The sequence below is a fragment of the Taurulus bubalis genome (genome assembly GCF_910589615.1).
Source record: "Taurulus bubalis genome assembly, chromosome: 17".
Classification (NCBI taxonomy): domain Eukaryota; kingdom Metazoa; phylum Chordata; class Actinopteri; order Perciformes; family Cottidae; genus Taurulus; species Taurulus bubalis.
The window spans coordinates 15,486,716-15,509,179 of record NC_136605.1 but is presented as its reverse complement, the minus strand read 5'-3'; the positions used below and the strand labels follow the sequence as shown (position 1 = coordinate 15,509,179).

Sequence of the window (22,464 nt, the reverse complement as noted above, 5' to 3'; positions counted from 1 at the left end):
TGGCTGTAGTGCTAAACCCCCGATTTCTCTTCTCCCTGTAGCGATGCCATGGGAGACTGGCTGAGGCCCTGTCTCAGTGTAGTCCTGTTTCAGCCTGAGGCAAGTCTCACCGTTTTCTGTCTTCTCATTCATTACCAGGGGCCCTCACAGCTTACACGCTGTTGGATCTCAATGTCCCCAAACTTGCAGCAAGTTTGGTGAAGGCCCTTGTTTGTGGTGTTGTTTGCGTTTAGGCACCATTTTCTTCAGGCATGTTAGCTCATGTTAATTGTATTAATGTTAAGCTCTTGTGTGTCATTAAACTTGTATCCTGCATTCTTGGTTGGCGAGGGCATCAGAAAGCTTGGTTTTCATTTCATAACTTCATACTGAAAGTATGGTGCTTGTAAATGAAATGTAATTCCTATGGAAGCTTTTGGTATTACCTTGTCCGAGTTTACTGTCTGAAATATTTATGGCGTGTTCAAAAGTCAAATAATTTGTCACAGACACAATTAACAGCCGGTCACATACATACATAATGTTTGTTGGGAGGTTTGTGATGAACAAATTACTTTTATGCATGTAAAATGGCTATACCACTTAATCCTGTTTGTTTCATCAGCTGTCCTCACTTGATCATTTGAATTTAACTACTTACAAGGAGAATCCCTACCAGTAACAGGTTAGTTAAAGCTGTAAGTACCACTGCTGCAATTTTAATTTGTGTCAACCTGTGTTTTGTATGCACACATAATGAGATCTTAATGTCTGTCACCTTTTTGAAAAACACAAAACGAGCTCTCAAAGATTCTTGAACATTTTACATTAATGGCAGCCAATTGGTTGTACGATAGCGAGGAATAATTCGTGTCCAAATGGCTAATATTTGAGTTTGCTACACATTTCTATCTGCTTAATGTTATCGCATTTCAAAATAGTTTTTACTAGGAATAACCTCCATTTAAACTGATGATTTAATGTTTAACCGTATTAATGCAGGCAGAGTCTTCACTGGTAAGTATGAGTGCATCACGTCTGTCATTTATGCTAATGCTAAATGCTAACAGGGGCGCGGTCAGAGAGTGACCCCAGATACTCCCGGAGCTGCGTCATTATCATAAACTGTTAGTTTTTCTGCCTATTCGACTATTGTATTGTAGATTTGAAGTTTTGCACAATTTTGTCCACACAGGCTTATTTATTTAAATTTTGTTGTCAATTTATACTGTGAATTTATTTAAGTTTTCTTTTGAATGCAACCAACTTTTGAAAGTTTCTTTCTGGGGTTGTAAAGGTTCTCAACTAAATATTCAGAGCAGAGGGATTGTTTCCACGCAGCGCTCAATATATGGCAACGGCTCAGCTGGCAATTTGCAACTAATGGGGCTATCAGTACAAACAATGGTTACAAGTGCTGGCAGACCTACCGATCACAACCACTGTGTTGTGATCAGTAGGTCTATTTATAATTAATTTTAGATTAAATTAAGATACGACTAGTGAAAAAAAAAAGGTCAACTCATGCTATTTAGGTGTATGTGTGTGTGCACGATCACATAAGTCATGCCACCTTACTCATAACAGTCTGGACAAGCCAATGTATGCTAATCAAGTTAAGCAAATTGTTGCTGAAACTCTCTGCTGTGGAAGAAAATGAAAGGGTTTGGACATTTTTTGCTTGTCTGAGAATATGATGGTACTGGGCCTGTTATGTGAAAAACTGAAGCTCAATTATAAATGTTTTAGGATCTGTCCCTTAAAGCACTCTAGATTTATTTTGTGATTTATTTTTTCTTTCCACTTTTTGAATATGCTCTTTTTTTCTATCAATAAACCAGTTCATAAACACTTTGTCTTTGATGCCTTTTACCATAATCTCATTGCTTTACGTATTTGGAAACCAGCTACTCCTTGATATGATCCAAATATTGTGTTAGGATGACAATAGAATATGATTTTAGTGAGAATGCAATAAGTCATCAAAGGTACATTTTTTGAACAGCTGCACAGTAAATAAAACATACAAAAACTCTGCCTCCTTTAGTTTAGATGGTCAGATATTTATAATTTATGCATTCATTTCAAGCCTAACTTGAATTACTGATGGTGGCATAGACAATGGTTAAATGTAGTATTCTGTGAAATGACAACTTATATATTGACTTTAATTTTGAAAGTCACTGGAAATGTTGCATATGCCTTGGCCAGTGAACTTGACATTCGAGGGTTCCCTGCCCTCTACTGGTCAGTGGGAAACTGCAATCATTTAAATGCGGTTTAAAAAAAAAAAAAAAAAGTACAGTGTTTAGCATTTCAGGGGATCAATTAGCAATGGAATATAGTACAATACATTTAGAATGACCTGAAACATCTTAACAATCAATGCACTCTATTAATGTATTGTGTCAATGCTGCAAATAACATTAACGTAGGTGGTACTAATAACGAATTGTTTACTCATTTCCTGTTGTGAAAACTAGTTCACCCCACATCAAAATTCATATATGCGCCGATCATCATACTTCCCTCGTGGAAGCCGGTTCCTAATAAACCATATTTTTTAAATGAGTTAACCAGAAGTAATACTAGGCTTTGTCTAGCTTGTTGCTACTAGAGTGCAGTTAGTCAATGTGAGGGCAGTGAACTCACCATCGTTAATAGACGCAGGTTGAAGTTGGCAAAGTGTAGAAGAAGTTAAAGAATGACGCAATTCAATAGATTACACTTGAACGTTTTACCAATTTAAGTATTTAAGGACAGTTGCGGCTTTCTAAAAGCGATTTCATTTGGCCAGAGGGAAAAATAGCTTATGTTCCTATAATCTTCTTAAACTCAAAACATACATTTGTTGTAATAAAAAAAAACAAAAAAAACAACAACAACCACCATCTCTTAATAGGATAGTTATGGATATTTCTAATAACTACAAAACAAGAGCCATTCTTCTCATTTTCTTATAATTAGACAGCAAGCATATCTTGTTGATCAGTCTTTGAAAAAAAATAAATAAATAAATGAGTCTCAAGAACCTTTAACACCTGGGATCCACAGGGTGCATTTGAATCAGCAATTACTACACGGTCGGATGCATATTGAAGTTAAGTTACTGTATTTGACATCTTAGAAGAAAACGTTTAAATGCCTCTAGCTTGCATTAGCCACGGACTTTACATTTGGAAAAAAATAAAATCTTTGTGATAAGGAACGCAGAAGAGCAAAAATGTTACCCCACAGGTTTTAGGATTCACTCTTGCAAAATACACCATTCCCCACTCCCCAAAAACAGCTATTAGACTCAATACAGAACTTAGGATGGTGGATTTTAATGTCACAATGTCAAGACAATTAAACAATGATATATTAAGTGTGTCTGGATTTCAGTTCTTTGTCTACTTGCTGGTGAAAACCATCAAAGGACCAAGTGTTACAGTTCCATATGCCACGATATCTGAAATACAAAAACGGTCATTAGGGGACATTTTGTCGGGGCGTTTGCACAGAACAGGTTCACACTATGAAAATATAATTAGACTCTGTAAACATCATACCTTCAGGGATCTGACTTCTCATATTTGTGTAATAGTCTGGAATGCTTGTGGAACAGATACTGTCACAACATTGACATCCATCACTGCCATCCACATTTATCCATCTAATGAGAAAGATACAGATGTATTCATAAAGCAATCACAGAAAATGAGAAATACAGAGTGATACATATTTCTGTACTTTTATTGCATTTGGTTTATCCCAATTTGTTGTGCAGACATTACTGTAGACTGTTTACTTAAAATGATGGGTCGACACCAACTTGGCTTTTGATATAAATTACTTCAAATTAAAGCCAACTGAGAAATTGTATCTCTGTATGCATATGCCCCATGGATAATGGACACCTTCAAACACCATGCATATGCCCCATGGATAATGGACACCTTCAAACACATACATCCTTTCAGAAAACAGATTATTCAAACATAAGATTACAATCTTTTTACAAGTTCAGTCTTAAAAACTTTTACAGTCTTTAAAGACTATACAATGTTGCACACATTTTAAAAAGATTCCCATGTCAATGATCCACCACAGACTAAAAACTATAAACCTGAACAAGGCTTTATATAGTAAATTAAAGAGCTACAATACAAAAGAAAATCACCTTGAATCTACATAATTGCAGGCCTTGTTGATGGGACTGGTCTGCCACATTTCAGAAGTTGCCTTCAGCTGGCAAGTGATAAATATCTAAAAAAAAAAAAAAATATATATATATATATATATATATATATATATATATATATATATATATATATATATATATATATATATATATATATATATATATATATATCACAGAAATGTCACCATATAAACTGAGAGTATTTCCAAACATGTTTAAAGCAACAAAGCTATGAAAATAGCTCACCGAGTTCCTTGAATCCTGGTGAAACAGGAAAGCATCAAGCTGCAGTTGAAGCGAAGAAGCACTCGTTCTGGGTTGGAATAGAGCGTTTGACTCTTCCTCTTTTGCATCAGTGAGGCACCTGACAAACACAAATAAAAGTTAGCATCAAAGACAAAAGACAGTTTTGTTTCATACTGCTCAGCCTATAAAAAAAACTTCCCTTACCCATGGTTTTCAATGAAGTAGTATCTGGGTACTGACATTGTGTCAGGTGACAGAGTGGCGACACAGCTGTCAATGAAGAGCAGTCCTTGTCCCGATGCAAGACCAGTGTAAGATGCCTCGATGCGCAGGAGTTCTCCAATGTAGAAGACCGGGGACAACGTCTCACTCCTCCAGTCATCTAAATGAGGTAAATCTGTCATTAAAAAAAAATGAAGGCACACCTCAGGCCATTAATTGACATGTTCCACTGCTTTTGTAGTCATCTGATCCTTCTTTGAATCAATTACAGATGCACTGCATAATATATACATCCTAATCCTCGACTGCACTAGTTTTCCGACTACTATTTTTTGTCTTAAGCATTATTCTGTTTGTACTATTAACTGTTCTTGTCACGTCTTGCATGCATTACATTTTGTCCCGTCTGTGGACGTCTGGAAGATTAGTGGCCGCTAAGGCGTCAACGAATGGAGATCCAGTTAACAAACTAAACATAGACGGACGTCACTGCATGCACACAAAAACATGCTGTGCACACATACCAGTCATCAGCTTTAGAGAGAAATCAGCAGTGGAAACCTTTGCAGGAGTGGAGCGGGCCAAGTGTGACTGCTGAACATTACTGCTCACAAGTTGTGTCCTGTCACAGAAAAGTTTAAAAGTCAGCCATCAGGAAGTCACAGCTTCTCTGTACAAAGCAATTATAGAAATATCACCTTTTATAGTGACAGGAAACCGGAACTACAGCATGCGGCCTTCTTGTAATGCCATGGTAACCAGCAGCTGGTGATATTATCAGCGCATTTGAGTAAGTCACAAAGTCCTTAGATATCTAGAGACAAATATAGATACATTTTAATTCAGGGAACTTCAATTTTTACTGAGCCAGATATATTCATCATCATGTATCAACCACTTACAGTTAATTTGGAGCCACAGTCTTGCAGTCCAGCTTCAATGAGATATTCAGTGTCACCAGCAGCAACAGCTCGGCACTGACTTCCCTGTGAATGCTCCGGTTCTCCTAAGAAAAGCTCCTCTGGCAACACAAGGAGTCCATTTTTATACAGGTCAGCCTTTACCACAATGATCATGGATGAGTCGGTGCATTGTATACGGACAGTGGATTCATCATCGAGTTGGGGCCAGCTGGTGTCTTCTGCCTCGATTCTGAAATTGGTAGATTTATATTCCCTTCCTTCAGCATCGATCATAGGTCCATCTTTCAAAGTCCGAATGGCATTTCCAAAACCAAAAGCAAAAGATATCAGCAGGGCGAGAAAGGCTGGGTGAACTGCTATTACCATTGTGCTCAAAGCAACAGAACAACACTGCAAAGCCTTCTTCTCAGCACAATCAGTAAGACAAGTCGGCTAATGATAATTTCAGAAATCCAAATTGTACTGAATTTTAAGAAAGGATGCAGAAGGTTCAAACACTCAATCTTAAGTACCTGCCAGTTCAGACCAATCAAATCACTTGGAGACAACAGCTGGACGCAATTACCCATTACCTGATGTGGAAGAATTAAAGCTGCAGTCACACTGAGATACAGGCCTGTGATTGGCCCACACTTAGCCAGTGGTGCGCTCTGGTATTGTTCAGAGGGGTGTTCAAATGGGGCCACTGCAAATATTGGGGTGACACACCAAAACCAAAAGCTGTTAACTGATTTTTAGCAATTCTATTGTGCTGTTGTAGTAGGCTGTCTTTGGCGAGTCGAAAACTACGTCAATATGAGCATCAAGGAATCCCATACTGATGTACTTTGGCTTCATTTTTTACAGTTAATGGTAGTAATGATCTGATGTGCATCGACTAATATGGTACATTGACAATTTTGAGTTCCAGAGAATCCAGTTTTAATGTGTTGTCTACAGGCGATTCACTGTCCTTCATTGTCCTTTTCCTTAAGACAAATACAGTATAGCTTTAATTTGAAGGAGTACATTGATTGTAAGGAAGAAAACATTTACCGTGAACAAGCCTACTCAAGTAGAAACACCTCACAGAGGCCTACCTAATCCTGTACAAGAAACTAGCTGGTCAACTTGCCACTGCATCCATAAAACAGGTTAATATCTAGAGTTGACACTGAAGCTTTTTCCTTATCTATATTAAACGATTCATACATAATTCTATAGTTTTTAAAACATTACTGAATATGTTGCCCAATTTGATCTTATTGGCAATACTCATGACATGCTATTACCAAATTTGTATTTCTTTAAAACAGTGGTTCTCAAACTTTTTCTGTCACGCCCCACTTTGGAGGAAGAAAAATGTTCGAATGAACTTTCATTGTTATGCCGATGATACTCAATTATATCTAGCGATCAAGCCAAAGCAAACCAACAAGGTCGCTAAGCTAAAAGTATGATTTAAGACATAACCTGGATGACTTGACACATTTGGTTATTCAAGACTGGATTACTGTAACTCAATAGGCTGCTCTAATAACTCCTACATCTCTCCAGTTGATCTAGAATGCTGCAGCTCGTGTACCAACGGAAACTAAGAAAAGCGATCACATTACTCCTGTATTAGCTGCTCTGCACAGGCTCTCCGTCGAAGCTCGAATCAAATCCTTCTCCTTACCTACAAAGCCTTAATTGGTGATGCACCATCATATCTTAAGGAGCTTATAGTGCCATATTACCCCACGAGAGCTGCGCTCACTGAATCGGGGATACTTGTGGTACCTGGAGTCCTAAAAATTAGGACGGGACCCAGAGCCTTCAGTTATCAAGCTCCTCTTCTGTGGAACCAGCTTCCCCTTTCAGTCCGGGGGGCAGACAGTCACTTCATTTAAGAGTAGACTTTCCTCTTTGAACGTGCTTATAGTTAGGGCTGGCCTGTGATTTGGGAAGTTTTTTCATAGAGTCAGGCAAATCCCCTTGCGATTCACAAGGGCAACTCACCCAGTGAGTCCCCCATCATTTGACGTCAGAGATTTCCCCTCCAGCTTTCAGAAGTTCTAGTACAGGCTTAAACTGCTGGCGGACATCTTGGGATACACAGAGTGCCTCTCTCGCCTTCAGGAGGATTTAATGCACATTACTAACTCTACTTCTTCCCCAGGGTCTTTTCTGCTTTCTTGCCTCTCAAGTTTCCATGGACCTGCCTTCTTGGCACCACTTCCTGTGCTGTTACATTGTTCATTCTGTACACATGACATCTATCGTTTCTGTCCATCTGGGGAGAGCTATCCTTCTGTATCGCTCCTGAAGGTTTCTTCCCTTTTTTACCCCATGAAAGGGTTTTTTGGAAAGTTTTTCCCTGATCCGATGTGTGCATCAATGGTCAAGTGTAGCTGGTCATCCTGTGTCCTGGATAAGAAGTGAGCCCTAGAACCTGGAAGCTCAGAGTCCACCAAGCACCTGTGGAGAGGGAAGAATAAGTCAGTTGTGCCAGTAGTGGTTAATCTTCCTTTCAATGCCAAAATATATTTTCTAATTTGTAGTCTTCAGACCCAACTGACACAGACCAACATGACCTTGAGGCAATTATTCAGACTTTACATAACGTTCTTTGGAACCATAAAAGGCTTAGCACAATGCAGCAATCTTCCAAGTGCTTACCCATTTTCAACAAAGACGTATCTTGGCCAGTCATCTGCACGGAAATAAAAACAAGTGACGTCAAGTAAATAAAAAAAAACACATTAACGAAACCTACTTGTCATAATTCTCAAGTCAAACTCCAAAATTGCCTCTGCAGCTTATGTAGACATGAAGGGGATCCAGGCGGGCATGAGTGAAGAACTGGACACACTGTACTTCCTAAGAAACAGAAAAAGCATCAAAAAATAAAGACAGTTTCTAGAGCACCTTCAAGAGATGATCTTTAAAAGACAAACCTATCATAGTGACACTCAATTAGAATGACGGCATCATCCATTCGAACCACCCCATCTGGAGAGGCCACAGGTGAGTATATGAGCATGTTTGTGTAGACCAGAGTGTCTTCAGTCATCTGTGGAGAGTATATTAGTTTAAAACTAGTAGTGTGTAATAAATTAAATAAATATATTCATCATTACCCTTTGTTTGGTGCCGCAGTCCACAAGTCCAACAAGGATTCTGTACTCAGCTCCTGAAGATGTTGTAGCTCTACAGTAGTCATTGTCCTCCACTCCAAGGCGCAATTCATCGCTATCAACAGGAGCTCCAACTTCAAACAGGTCAGCTTTGATAATAATCTCCAATGAGTCTGGATGACAGTTCACTCTGACAGTATTCACCTGCTCTTGACACAACAATAAAGCGCATCTTAAATACTTTGTCCGTGTGTTCTTACAGTGTTGCGTCATGCAGATGATTTAAACCAGTGGTTCTCAACTGGTCTGGCTCCGGGACCCACAATCACCACCCAAATCAAGGAACATTCTCAACTTCTCAAATGTATTTAATGAAAATATGGTGCAGTTTGAACCTGAGATAGTACAGAATATGTATGCCAACACAAAAACAAGTTTAATGATAAACCAAAACGACCAGCTGGTGGCGATGCTAGAGAGGGAACTATTCCCTTTTACACTCAATTAGCTGCATTTGAATTAACAAACCAAAAAGTGCATCTTCAGGACACGAGGTATTACAACATACATAACAATTCAGAATCTTCAGCCATTTTTAAACTGACTCAACAGCTTTCATGCACAAATAAAAAAGTACTAAAAAGTAGTTTCAAAAGCTTTAAATGACCTTACTTTAACAGAGAATACACTCACTGAATCCATAAGAAAAACATTTTACTATGGAAAAAGTCACTGTCTTGAGGAGCAGCTTTTCCACAAAAAAAAAAAAAAAAAATTAAACAAAAAGTGCAATTCAAAAGGATTCATACAAAATTAACTTTTCTTGTGATTACCTCATCAATAGGTAAATACTGAAAAACATTGTGCTTTACAGAAAATTAAGCAGCACTCAATTCTCCTCACGACCCCTAAGTTTGTTCCTGTCATGCAGGCAGCGATCAGTTGGGAATTTTATATTCAGTAGACTGTTTAATTTAATTATCCTAAAAACCCAGAGTCTCCTCCATATCAGGATGGTTTGACCCAACCTTGCACTCGATGATGAAAAAAAATAGGGACACGTTCAAAACAAAACAAAAAATATATCATTTTTTTTCTTTTTGAAAACGGGGCCGCGACCGAGCAGTTGAGAACCACTGATTTAAACAACCCGGTTCATATATTACTTTAACAACACAAACAACCTGGTTCAAAGTCTTACTTTATTAACAACTAATAGTAACTAATAGACATGAAAGAAGGAATATGGAAGTGAAACCAAAGTATTTTTCACATAGTATAAAGCTACTAAACTGTCTCTTTATTCAGTTTCAAACATGCTGAATTAAATACATTACATACACTAACAATGTCTCATATGCCTTTATGTTGTATGGTTTATATGCAGATTATAATATGATTATATTAATATGCAGACAACAGTTTATGAAACACCACACAACTTAGTTTAACCTACAAGTGTTGACTTGATACGTTTTATTGTCATATGACAAAATAGTTGATTCAAAAGATGATAATCAAAAATATAACTCTGACTGAAGAGCTCATCCATTTTAACACTTTAATTTTTTGACTATTCGACTGCAGCCTGGGATTGGGCCCTAGAGTGACTCCTATGCAAAAATCCATCTGCCTTGATCTCCAGTTTACTCCCTTCCCTAACAATGTTCTTCAACTCAGGGCTTTCCTTAGGACATTAGGACTAGGCCAATACTTTGCCTATTACAGAGTATCTGTTGTGCATCCCCCATTTTGTCTTTGAAACCATTCTGTATCATCTGTTCTTGCAGAGGACTGCCTGAGACTGAGCTCAACAATGGTGTTGGCTCTTCTTGCTGCACCAGGATAACCTGCTTAGTGGCACTTACCGTTTTCTGACATCTGTGCACAGATTTTTGTATCTCAAAATCAATAGGCAATCTAGACAAGCCATCTGCATCCACATCTGCTTTGCCTGGTCTCTAAACCACAGCTCAGGACTTCCCTACCTTTGAGCCAGAATGGTCTCTATTCCTTTATACAACATAGTACAGTTTCCACCTCTGTTCTGTACTTTTGAAATAATTTGACATTGTATATCTTCAGTATAAAGTTTGCAGCATTACACACTTTTATATTTTGACAGTTCTGCACTAAACCATATTTCTTTTTTGCAGTTGTTCTCTGCGTGCTACATTTTATCCCACTGTGGCCGCTTCCATTAGTGATAATTACAGTGCACACCTTGGTGCCGCAGTCCACTGGTCCAACAAGGATTCTGTACTCCTGAAGACGTTGTAGCTTTACAGTCACTGTGCTCCAATCCAAGGCGTGCCGTATATCATCGCCATCAACAGGAGCTCCAACTTCAAACATGCTTTGATAATAATCTCCAATGAGTCTGGATGACAGGTCACGCTGACAGTCTTCATCTGCTCTTGTTCCTCGGCTGGAGCCGTTGCTTGCCGAGTATGTAGGGAGCTCCATGTGATCGGAGGACTTTGAATTAAAGCATATTGAGTGTAATCTTGGGGAGGAAAAGCAAAATATGACTTTAAACAGTTCAACCAAGAGGTTAACCGAAAAACTCAAGGGCTTAATAGCAAAGAATAACAGCAAACTGGTTCAGACTGAAAACTGTCTGTGTGACCCACCAGGCAGCACTATGAACTGAGGAGCATTTCTTACTTTATATTTTGATCAGCCCTGTATCAAAGCAGCACTGCACACTTGAGGGTGTGTAATTGGTCACACCCTCTTATGCCGTGTTCACACCAAAAGAGTTGTGAAATATTTGCGCGAGTAGATTACATGTTAAATCAATGCACAGACGCGAATGGTTGCGAAAAAGCGAATGTGTCGCCGGGCGGCGCGATAGAGGCGAATATTCGCTTTTCCGTGTTGAAATATTTCAACTCTGGTGAAAGATTCGGCCGACACCGAGTTGCGAAAGCCAATCAGCGTTGAGAAGCTCCGCCTTCGTCACCGCCGTCACTGAATCAAACTGCTGCTATGCCAGAAGTAGCGCTGGAAGCGGCTTCAAGGAAACTTGACACAACAGAACGTGATAAAGAACATTCATATTTATTGCAAGATGCAAACAATGCACATAGTGGGACACACGTTTACTCTATGGGTGGCGATGCCGTCAGTGGCATGACTGGTGAGTGTTTTAGTTTGCTGGTACAAACATTATTGATTATGAGTAGCTAGCTAGCAAGCTAGTCACAAACTTGAGGTCATGGGACTGGCACACACCACCTCAGTTGTAAGTAGACCAATCCAGATGATAGCTAGATACTCATAATCAATCATGTGTATGTGCCAGCAAACAAAGAAAGATACTCACCACTCGTGCCACTGACGGGCACGAGTGGTGAGCCACGGTTTGTCCATAACGAACACCATGTTCAAACATAAGGTGGCTCATAAGTCTATCTGGTACCAGAACACCTTAGGCCGGAGATCAATGATCGACTTTGTAATCGCATCATCTGATCTTTGACATTAAGTCGGACACGTTCCCGGTGGGTGTTGGCCTCGGCCAGGGCTGCCTTTCATCACCGGTCATGTTAGTGATTTTCATGGACAGAATATCTAGGCGCAGCCGGGGGTGGAAAACGTCAGGTTCAGGAGTCTCGGGATTGTTTTTTGCTGATGTGGTCCTGCTGGCCTCCTCGGACCGTGACCTCCAGCATTCACTGGGGCATTTTGCAGCCAAGTGAGAAGCAGCGAGAGTCAGCACCTCCAAAATCTGATGCCATGGTGCTCTGCCGGAAACCGGTAGATTGCTCCCTCCAGGTAGGGACAGAATGCCTATCGAAAGCAAAGGAGTTCAGGTATCTCGGTGTCTTGTTCACGAGTGAGGGTAAGATGGAGACGAAGATCAACATCATTGGTGCAACAATAAATCAGGTGCTGCACCGGGACCGTCTTGCTGAAGAGGGAACTGAGCCAGAAGGCTGCTGCCACCGGGACCAGACCCCGGATAAGCGGCTGAAAATGGATGGATATATTACTTAATTTACAAATGGGGAAGCCATCATTTATAAAGTATAAAAACCCAATCATGAAACACATTAGTCAAGCTTATTAATCAAGAATACAACCGTTTATGAATTGCATACTCATGAGTGTTAATGTTGGAACAATGCTTTATAAATGAAGTTTATACTCCTACTTAACTAATGCTAAATCGCATGAAGTTTAGTGTAACCCGTACTTTTTGCAATTTTGGTCTCTACACTTTAACGCTTCTGTGGCCAACTCCATAACAGTGATGAAACAAGCATCCCAAACTAATTCCAAGAATAGTATGTGGAGAATTCATACTGGAAAAGGTATTAAGACAGACTAAATATGGATGCATTTGGTGTGGAAACTGGACAGCTGGGAAAAGTTAGAAAACTAATGCTGTGTTCCACCGAACGCAACACGAATTTGTCGCGCAACCAGATTACATGCAAAGTCAATGCACAGGCGCGACATTTCCGGCAGGCGACGTGACTGACACGTCGTTCGCCGCACGAGTTGAAATGTCCCAACTCCAGCGATAAAATCGCGTGAGTCATAGTTGCATTAGCCAATCAGCGTTGAGAAGCTCCGTCCGTCACCGCTGAATCAAACTGCTGCTGCTACGCCAGAAGTAGCGCTAGTCATTCAGACACTGTTGTGGGACTACGGATATTATTATGAACCCAAACACGATGGAGTTTGATGTTCCGACATGTGGAATTTACACAAGTATAAAGCAGAACTAGTGGTCATTTATGCCATGGTTGATACGGAAAAGAAAGCTTTTCCCGGAGAGAAGCCACGCCCCCTTTGTTGCGAACACCCTCTTTTCACGCGAGAGAGTAAACCGAATTTGACTGCCAACAATGGTGTCCGAATTCACATGCGTTTTTAGTGGAGAGTATACAACACTAATCTTTTGACCAGGGTGGTCCTTCAGAGGATTGGCGGTTCAAGCCCCAGCTCAGCTAGCCCATGTCGATGTGTCCTTTGGCAAGCCACTAAGCCCCACAATTGCTCCCATAGCTGTGCCTGCGGTGTGTGACTGTTAGTCCTGATAGGTGGGTGGCTCCTCCCATTAGTATATGAATGGGTGAATGATGTCATGTAGTGTTAAGGTAACAATTTTTTTTAACCAACAAGTCTTGACCCTAGATGCTTACTAAAGCCTACACACTGGGCCTTTTAACAGGTTATTTGTGCATTGCAGGCAAACTATGCATCAACAGCACACAAACAAATACTTAACTGAAACAATAGTTTATTTATTATTTATATTTTTGGGGGTAATTTTTATCTGAAAAGGCATTTTCTGTTGCAGATGCATTTGACTTTTAGTCACATCCACAGTAAACTGAACAGTTGGGATGACAGTCGACATGCCGTCTTCGTCCAGCCCCCTTCGATGCCAAGTGGCCCTCGGGAAATTCCTTTTCTAGCATCATTGTCATCTCCATCTGTAATTAGAGTTGGTTTTAAGTGCTATACCAGTGCCATTTATAGAAAAAAAAACCCACATCTAGGTTTGCGCCATTTTCATCTCCATTCTGATTAGAAAGTAAAGTCTGATTCAGCACCTGTAGATTGTGAGCCTAAAAGCAGTCCCTTCTCAACTAGCAGATATGCATCATTAAGATCCAGCTTGTGCTTGAACAACATATGGGCCCAAAAAAAAAAAAAAAAAAAAAAAAAAAAAAAAAAAAAAAAAAAGGGGAAGTCGTGCAATTTGGAGTACAACTTACCAACTTTGTCGTTTATTCCATTTCTCCACAGGTATTGGCCCACTTTTCTGCTTGGCTGGCAAGACGATCATCGGACCCACTCCTGCCTTCTGTTCCCACACTAAAGAATTAAAAGTCCAAAACCATGTGTGAAGTCTGAATATTGCATTTTCCCCATCATACAAGTTTCCATAAAGAACCCAACCTGTATTAGTTCCTAGTCCACTCCAAAACGGTTCATCTGGTTTCTTAAACCCACGAGGACCAAACTTGCCAGGGCTGCTGAGCTTATCGTGACTTTGACAATAGCTACATAAATAGTCATTACCATCAGCTGACCACCATCTGAAAAACATTTAAAATAGTCAGACACCCTTGTTTAACAATGAGACACATTTCGGGCTGGATCTCACTTACCTTCCATTTACAAAACTGCATGCCTTATTTGGTGCCTCTTCATTATTTGTTGGTACAGCAGTCAGGTGACATGTGATGTAGAGCTGTGAGAAGATAAGAGTAAGTGTGGGAAAACAATCTACATGTGTAATAATGACTTGAGCCAGTTAAAGTAGAGCCTCACTTGTCCTCTATCCTCATTATGAAATGTAAAGGCATCAATGGTCAAGTGGAGCTTGTCATCCTGTGTTCTGGATAAGAAGTGAGCCCTAGAACCTGGAAGCTCAGAGTCCACCAAGCACCTGTGGAGCGAGGGAAGAATGAGTCAGTTGTGCCAGCAGTGGTTGATATTCTCGTCAATGCCAAAAATGTATTTTCTAATTTGTAGTCTTCAGACCCAAATGACACCGAGTGACATGATATCACTTAAAAAGGTGATGAGTTCACAGTGTTCTCTGGAGCCATAAAAGGCTCAACACAAAGCAAAATGTTGCGCTTACCCATTTTCAACAAAAACATATCTTGGCTCAGAGTATACGTCTGGGTAAAGTGTAGCCACACAGCTGCTCACAAACACTCGGAGCCCCATGTGATGTCCAACTCTGACTGAGGCTTCGATGCTGATGGGCTCGCCGAGGTAAAACACATTAGAGCCTCTTCGATAAAGCCAGTCATCTGCACGAAAATAAAGTATATAAACGGTGACGTCAAAGTCAGAAAACGAGAAATTAACAAAACCTACTTGTCATAATTCTCAAGTCAAACTCCAAAGTTGCCACTACAGCTTGTGTATCCGTGAAGGGGATCCAGGTGGGCATGAGTGAAGAACCAGACAAACTGTACTTCCTAAGAAACAGAAAAAGCATTTTTAAAAAAAAGGAGAGATGGTGTCTAGAGCTCTTTAGAGAGATGATCTTTAAAAGACAGACCTTTCATATTGACACTCAATTGGAATAACAGCATCATCCATTCGAACCACCCCATCTGGAGAGGCCACAGGCGAGTATACGAGCAGGTTTGTGTAGACCAGAGTGTCTTCAGTCATCTGTGCAGAGTAGACGAGTTAAAAACTAGTAGAGTGGACAATCAATTCATTTAAATTAATCTATCATTACCCTTCCTTTGGTGCCGCAGTCCACAAGACCAACAAAGATTCTGTACTCGTCTCCTGAAGACGTTGTAGCTCTACAGTAGTCATTGTCCTCCACTCCAAGGCGCAATTCATCGCTATCAACAGGAGCTCCAACTTCAAACAGGTCAGCTTTGATAATAATCTCCAATGAGTCTGGATGACAGGTCACTCTGACAGTATTCACCTGCTCTTGTTCCTCGGCTGGAGACTTTGCTTGCAGAGTGTGTTGGGAGCTTCCTGTGATCTGAGGACTTTGAATTGAAGCATGGAGAGTGTAATCTTGGGGAGGAAAAGCTAAATATGACCTGAAACACAGTCCAACCAAAAGGTGAACCGAAAAACAAAAGGTCTTCATAGCACAACCAATCCAGCAAACTGGTTCAGACTTCAGACTGCAGACTGCAGACTGTCCTACACTGACCCACAAGGCAGCACAACAACCTGAGTGAAGCATTTCCTACTTTATATTCAGACAATCAGCCTCGTCAAAGCAGCACTGCACACCTGAATCTAATCATCCACTAATCAGCCTGTAATTGGTTTCACACCCTCCAAGACTCGAGCCCAAAGTTTGATGAGGGGGATTCAACCATCTTTTTAATCTGTTAAAACATCCCACACATATTTGCTATATTGTTTGTTTCTTTGGAAATTCAAATATATGTTACAGTACATAAAGACAAAAACTTAGAAAGTGCCTCTCCATAATTTACATGAAATAATATCTAAACTAATTTAAGTAATTTAAAATATATATATAAATCAGGACACCATATCGAGCAATCATTTGCATTTCTGTTTTTGACAAGTTCTCGTTTTCTAACCAGTTACTCCAGGAGCTGCCTCATTATCATAAACTATGTTAGTTTTTCTGCCTGTTCTGGGGCGTTGTCGTACTCTGTATTTGGCCGTCGTATTGTAGATTTGAAGTTTTGCACAACTCTATCCATTTATTATTTATTCAAGTTTTGTTGGATTGAAGGATTGGGTTGGCATTTCTGGAATGTATTAGTGATTCTCCTCCTATCTGTCAAATAGAAAATTTTTTGTCTCAATTGATTCATTCAGCTCTTCAACTGCACAGCACCATGTGGTATACCTCAAAGATCTATACTTGGACCACTTATTTTCTCTCTGTATATGCTTTCTTTAGGTCATATCATTCAGCACCATAATATCTCATTTCACTGTTATGCAGACAATACACAGTTCAGTGGCCGCCGGCCAATAGAGGAACATGGGGCCTAGGCCGACCTTGAGCCACAAAAACAAAACAAAAAAAGAATATAATAATAACAAATCATCATTGTCAATATTTGGGTTTTTGAAAAAAGAAATATACCCAGTAATATTTGTAAAATAGGATATCTGCGCAAAATATATGCTTTTCCTGCACATCCTCTCCGCCCGTCTTCTGTCTGACGAGAACGCGCACCTGTAGGCCAAATCGTTTTGGCCCAAGAGGGGCGAGTCTAAGAAGTAGTTTAGATAATTGCTGATTAAAGATATAAATGAGTGACATACAATTCATCCAATCAGCGGCCTAAAATAAATTCAGCTTGCTGCCAAAATAGGCTCGTTCGTAAGAGCTGCGGATCCAGACGATTTTGTATTAACAACCACACAACATATGTTTTTAGATTAAGCATGAGATTACTAGTCAACAATCTAGCGTTAAGTATTACAACTACACATACATTAAGGATTTTCTAAAACATGTGGTGTTTGCTGTCAGATCTAAGAGCCAATCAGCTCTCTGATGTTGCGACAGCCAGGCTTTTCCCATCATGCACTGGGCCATGCAGTCGAGGGAGAGCTACTGCGGTGCCTGTCCCTAAAATCGACGGCCGCCTTGCTCTCGTGGAATTATTGTTGACCACGTGTGTATGACGTCCGAGCAAGTCGGGACCAAGTCGGACACAAATCTAACCGGCATGCATTGTGCGCCGATCGGCAGTGATCGATTCTGCGCAGCACTGGCTCATCTCGAACGAGCTTAATGATTTGGCACATACGTGCACGTTCTCGTCTCTCGTTCTCGTGTGTTTTAAGATGAGATGCGTTTATTTTGACGGTGGCTCGCAGAGTTTAAAAGGAAGTGGCCTTGTTTGCAGATTTAATGTTGAAAAGCTACAGAAAATATGGTCAGTTTTGTATGCACATTAGAAATAGTAAATGTATTAGGACTCCCCCGAAGAGGCACAAGGTTAGTTAAAGTTGTAATAAATATGTATGTTTTATGGAAATTAGCGTAAGTGTTGGCTCCATGTGTGTATGCTATTAATGCAAATGAGGAGTAAGCTAACACAATTATCGTTATGTACCCGTGTACACAGCTCTTACGTTGGTTTTTGGAATTTATCAAGACATTTGAAATCAGTCAAGTGCAGGACCACTTTTCTGTATGCTACATGATACAGATATTCATAGACCGAATTCTATTAATACGATGTCTTATTGGTTAAAGTTCATTAACCATCACTGCATTATAAGTCCTTGATGGTTGGTTTGTAAAATATTACTTAATTTACAAATGGAGAATCCATCATTTATAAAATATGAAAACAATCATGAAATGCATAATAATCAAGCTTATCAAGAAAAACAGTTATAACTGTTTGAATTGCAGCATTAATGTTGGAACAATGCTTTATGCATTAATTAAGGTTTTACTCATACTTAACTAATGCTAAACAACGTGTAGTAATTATAAAGTGTTACCAAATATTCAAGCTTAATACACACCTTTATATTTGGACAGTTCTACACTGAGCCATATTTATTTAAGCGCGACGCGACAATTCGTGTCACGTTTGGTGTGAACGCAGCATTAGAGAACCACCAGAAAGCTCAGAAACCGTTGTTAAGCTCATATTTTGTCCTGTGATATTTTTTAAGTTGGTTTAACTGGAGTCCCAAATTCACACACGTTTTAGTGGCTAGTATACAACACTCACCTTTTGTGCCAGGAGGAAGAACAATGTGTGGCGAAACCAAAACTTTAAATCTTTAGAAAGAAGAGTATTCAGCTGGTTGCAAGTCTGGACCCTCTTGCTAGATGAGACTAAAGCCTACACATTGGTCCCTTTAACAAGGTTATTTTTGCATTGCATGAAAACAATGCAACAGCACACAAAATTAACTTAACAATAGTTTATTATATTATGGAGTCATTTGTATCTGAAAGGGCATTTTCTGTTGCAGTTTCATTTGACATTTTAGTCACATCCACAGTAAACTGAACAGTTGGGATGACATCGTCAAGGGTTGACATGCTGTCTTCATCCAGCGACGCTCCCTTGGATTCCAAGTCGACCTCTGGAAATTCCTTTTCTTGAAAGGCAGATACGTTCACAGCATCTCCATCTGTAATTAGAGTTGGTTGTATTGCTATGCCACTTATTTAAAACGACAATTTGTTAGATATTTCCATATTTTACCTTCTAGATCTGTTCCACTATATTCATTTTGATTCTGCTTAGAATCTAAAGTCTGAACCGCCACCTCGTCTGGTGTAGATTGTGAACCAAGAAGGAGTCCCTTCTCATCTAGAATAGACATGAGTTAATATCTTTCTTTGCAGAGTAGAAAGTGCTGCAACATCATCATATGGGCCCAAAAAGATAAAATCATGAGATTTTGTGTTCAACTTACCAACGGTGTCATTTATTCCACTTCTCCACTGGCTGCCAGACAGTGAAGGTCTGCTGATTTCATGCAGACCAGGAGGAAGCTCCTCCACAGGTATTGGCCCACTGTTCTGCTTGGCTGGCAAGACAATCATCGGACCCACTTTTGCCTCCTGTTCCAACACTAAAGAATTAAAAGTCCAAAACCATGTGTGAAGCCTGACCTTGCATTTTCTCCATCATACAGGTTTCTATAAGAAACCCAACCTGTATCGGTTCCCAGTCCACTCCTCCAAAACGATGCAGGTTCATCTGGCTTCTCAAACCCACGAGGACCAAACTTTCCAGGGCTGCGGGGCTCATTGTGACTTTGACAATACCCACATAAATAGTCATTACCGTCAGCTGACCTCCATCTGAAAAGAAATTAAAATAGTCACAGCTCATTTACTGTGCATTTTACACACATCCTCATTTAACAAGGACACATTTCAGGCTGATTCCTACTTACCTTCCATTTACAAAACTGCATGCCTTATTTGGTGCTTCTGCATCATTTGTTGGTACAGCAGTCAGGTGACATGTGATGTAGAGCTGTGAGAAGATAAAAGTGAGTGTGGGAAAACAATCTACATGTGTAATAATGACTTGAGCCAGTTAAAGTAGAGCCTCACTTGTCCTCTATCCTCATTAAGAAATGTAAAGGCATCAATGGTCAAGTGGAGCTTGTCATCCTGTGTCCTGGATAAGAAGTGAGACCTAGAACCTGGAAGCTCAGAGTCCACCAAGCACCTGTGGAGGGAAGAATGAGTCAGTTGTGCCAGTAGTGGCTAATCTTCCCTTCAATGCCAAAATACAGTTGTGGTTGAGCCAAGACCAGAGTCATGACATTGTGAGACATCTGGAAAACAAGTCAACAAACTGCACTTTAGCTAGCCTAAACTCATTTATTTTTAACACCACACTTCTCATTTTCCAATTTGTAGTCTTCAGACCCAACTGACATGACATCACTTGGGGCAATTGATGAGACACAGCATTTGCTGGCGACATAAAAGGCTGAACACAATGCAGAAATCTTCCAAGTGCTTACCCATTTTCAACAAAAACATATCTTGGCTCAGAGTATACGTCTGGGTAAAGTGTAGCCACACAGCTGCTCACAAACACTCGGAGCCCCATGTGATGTCCAACTCTGACTGAGGCTTCGATGAAGATGGGCTCGCCGAGGTAAAACACATTAGAGCTTCTTCGATAAAGCCAGTCATCTGCACAAAAAAATATAATATATAGAAAATAAGATGGTGACTGCAAATAAGTAAAAAAAAAAAAAGGGAAAGGAACGAAACCTACTAGTCATAATTCTCAAGTCAAACTCCAAAGTTGCCTCTGCAGCTTGTGTAGACATGAAGGGGATCCAGGTGGGCATGAGTGAAGAACTGGACACACTGTACTTCCTAAGAAACAGAAAAGGCAACTTAAAATAGTGAGACAGTGTCTAGAGCTCTTTAAAGAGATTAACTTTAAAAGACAGACCTTTCATAGTGACACTCAATTGGAATTACAGCCTCATCCATTCGAACCACCCCATCAGGAGAGGCCACAGGAGTGTATATGAGCAGGTTTGTGTAGACCAGAGTGTCTTCAGTCATCTGTGGGGAGTAGAATAGAACTATAGTTTAAAACTATAGTGTTGTGGATAATAAATTAATTGAAATAAATGCATTACCCAATGTTTGGTGCCGCAGTCCTCGAGACCAACAAGGATTCTGTACTCATCTCCTGAAGATGTTGTAGCTCTACAGTAGTCATTGTCCTCCACTCCAAGGCGCAATTCATCGCTATCAACAGGAGCTCCAACTTTAAATATGTCAGCTTTGATAATAATCTCCAATGAGTCTGGATAGCAGGTCACTCTGACAGTATTCACCTGCTCTCGTTCCTCGGTTGGAGCCTTTGCTTGCAGAGTGTTTTCGGAGCTCCCTGTGATCTGAGGAATTTGAATTGAAGCATGTTGAGTGTAATCTTGGGGAGGAAAAGCAAAATATGACCTGAAACACAGTCCAACCAAGAGGTGAACCAAAAAACACAAAGTCTTCATAGCACAAAAAATCCAGCAAACTAGTTCAGACTACAAACTGTCCTCCTGTCTGACCCACTAGGCAGCACAATGAAGCATCTATTACTTTATATTCAGACAATGAGCCTCAACAAAGCGCCACTGCACACCTGAGTCTTTTCATCCACTAATCAGCCTGTAATTGGTTTCACACTCTTAAGACTCAAAACCAAAGTCTGATGAAGTTGAGGGGGAAACAATCCACACGTTTTGCTATATTGCTTGTTTCTTTGGAAACTCAAATATATGTTACAGTAAATCAAAACTGTAAAAAAACAAAATCAATACAGAAATGCAGTTTAAACATAAAGAAAAAAACGTAAAAATGTTTCTCCATAATTTACATGAAATAATATTTCAAATAAATGAACTTTTTAAAAGATATAAATCAGGACACCATATCCAGCAATCATTTGCATTTCTGTTTTTGACAAGTTCCAGTTTTCTAACCAGTTACTCCAGGAGCTGCCTCATTATCATAAACTATGTTAGTTTTTCTGTCTGTTCTGGGTAGTTGCTTTAGTCTGTATTTGGCCGTTGTATTGTAGATTTGAAAAATTTTGTCGATTTATTATTTATTTAAGTTTTGTTAGATTGAAGGATTGGGTTTACATTTCTGGAACGGTTCTGAAGTGGTTCTCCTATCTGTCAAATAGAACATCGTATGTCTCAATTGATTCATTATCTCCTCAACTACACAGAACCTCAAGGATCTATTCTTGGACCACTTCTTTTCTCTCTGTATATGCTTCCTTTAGGTCATATCATTCAGCACCATAACATCTCATTTCACTTTTAGGCAGACCATACACAGTTATATCTG

The 22,464-nt window shown here is 39.8% G+C and overlaps 3 protein-coding genes across 3 annotated transcripts; all 3 read right to left on the bottom strand.

Annotated features, from left to right (window-relative positions):
• Positions 1-4,137: 4,137 nt before the first annotated feature.
• LOC306749550 (zona pellucida sperm-binding protein 3-like) lies at positions 4,138-12,038 on the bottom strand (the record flags this gene model as incomplete). Its single annotated transcript, XM_079232867.1, has 8 exons — positions 4,138-4,227; positions 4,409-4,526; positions 4,613-4,790; positions 8,342-8,394; positions 8,472-8,587; positions 8,655-8,855; positions 11,063-11,129; positions 11,980-12,038. 8 exons carry the CDS (start codon positions 12,036-12,038, stop codon positions 4,138-4,140), a joined length of 882 nt encoding a protein of 293 aa, XP_079088993.1.
• Positions 12,039-12,120: 82 nt separating this feature from the next.
• LOC306749548 (zona pellucida sperm-binding protein 3-like) lies at positions 12,121-16,248 on the bottom strand (the record flags this gene model as incomplete). Its single annotated transcript, XM_079232865.1, has 8 exons — positions 12,121-12,446; positions 14,571-14,710; positions 14,783-14,865; positions 14,946-15,063; positions 15,262-15,436; positions 15,504-15,607; positions 15,691-15,806; positions 15,877-16,248. 8 exons carry the CDS (start codon positions 16,246-16,248, stop codon positions 12,121-12,123), a joined length of 1,434 nt encoding a protein of 477 aa, XP_079088991.1.
• Positions 16,249-17,103: 855 nt separating this feature from the next.
• On the bottom strand, positions 17,104-21,623 carry LOC306749547 (zona pellucida sperm-binding protein 3-like; the record flags this gene model as incomplete). Its single annotated transcript, XM_079232864.1, has 9 exons — positions 17,104-17,147; positions 19,548-19,706; positions 19,790-19,938; positions 20,034-20,116; positions 20,197-20,314; positions 20,616-20,790; positions 20,876-20,979; positions 21,059-21,174; positions 21,252-21,623. 9 exons carry the CDS (start codon positions 21,621-21,623, stop codon positions 17,104-17,106), a joined length of 1,320 nt encoding a protein of 439 aa, XP_079088990.1.
• Positions 21,624-22,464: the final 841 nt, after the last annotated feature.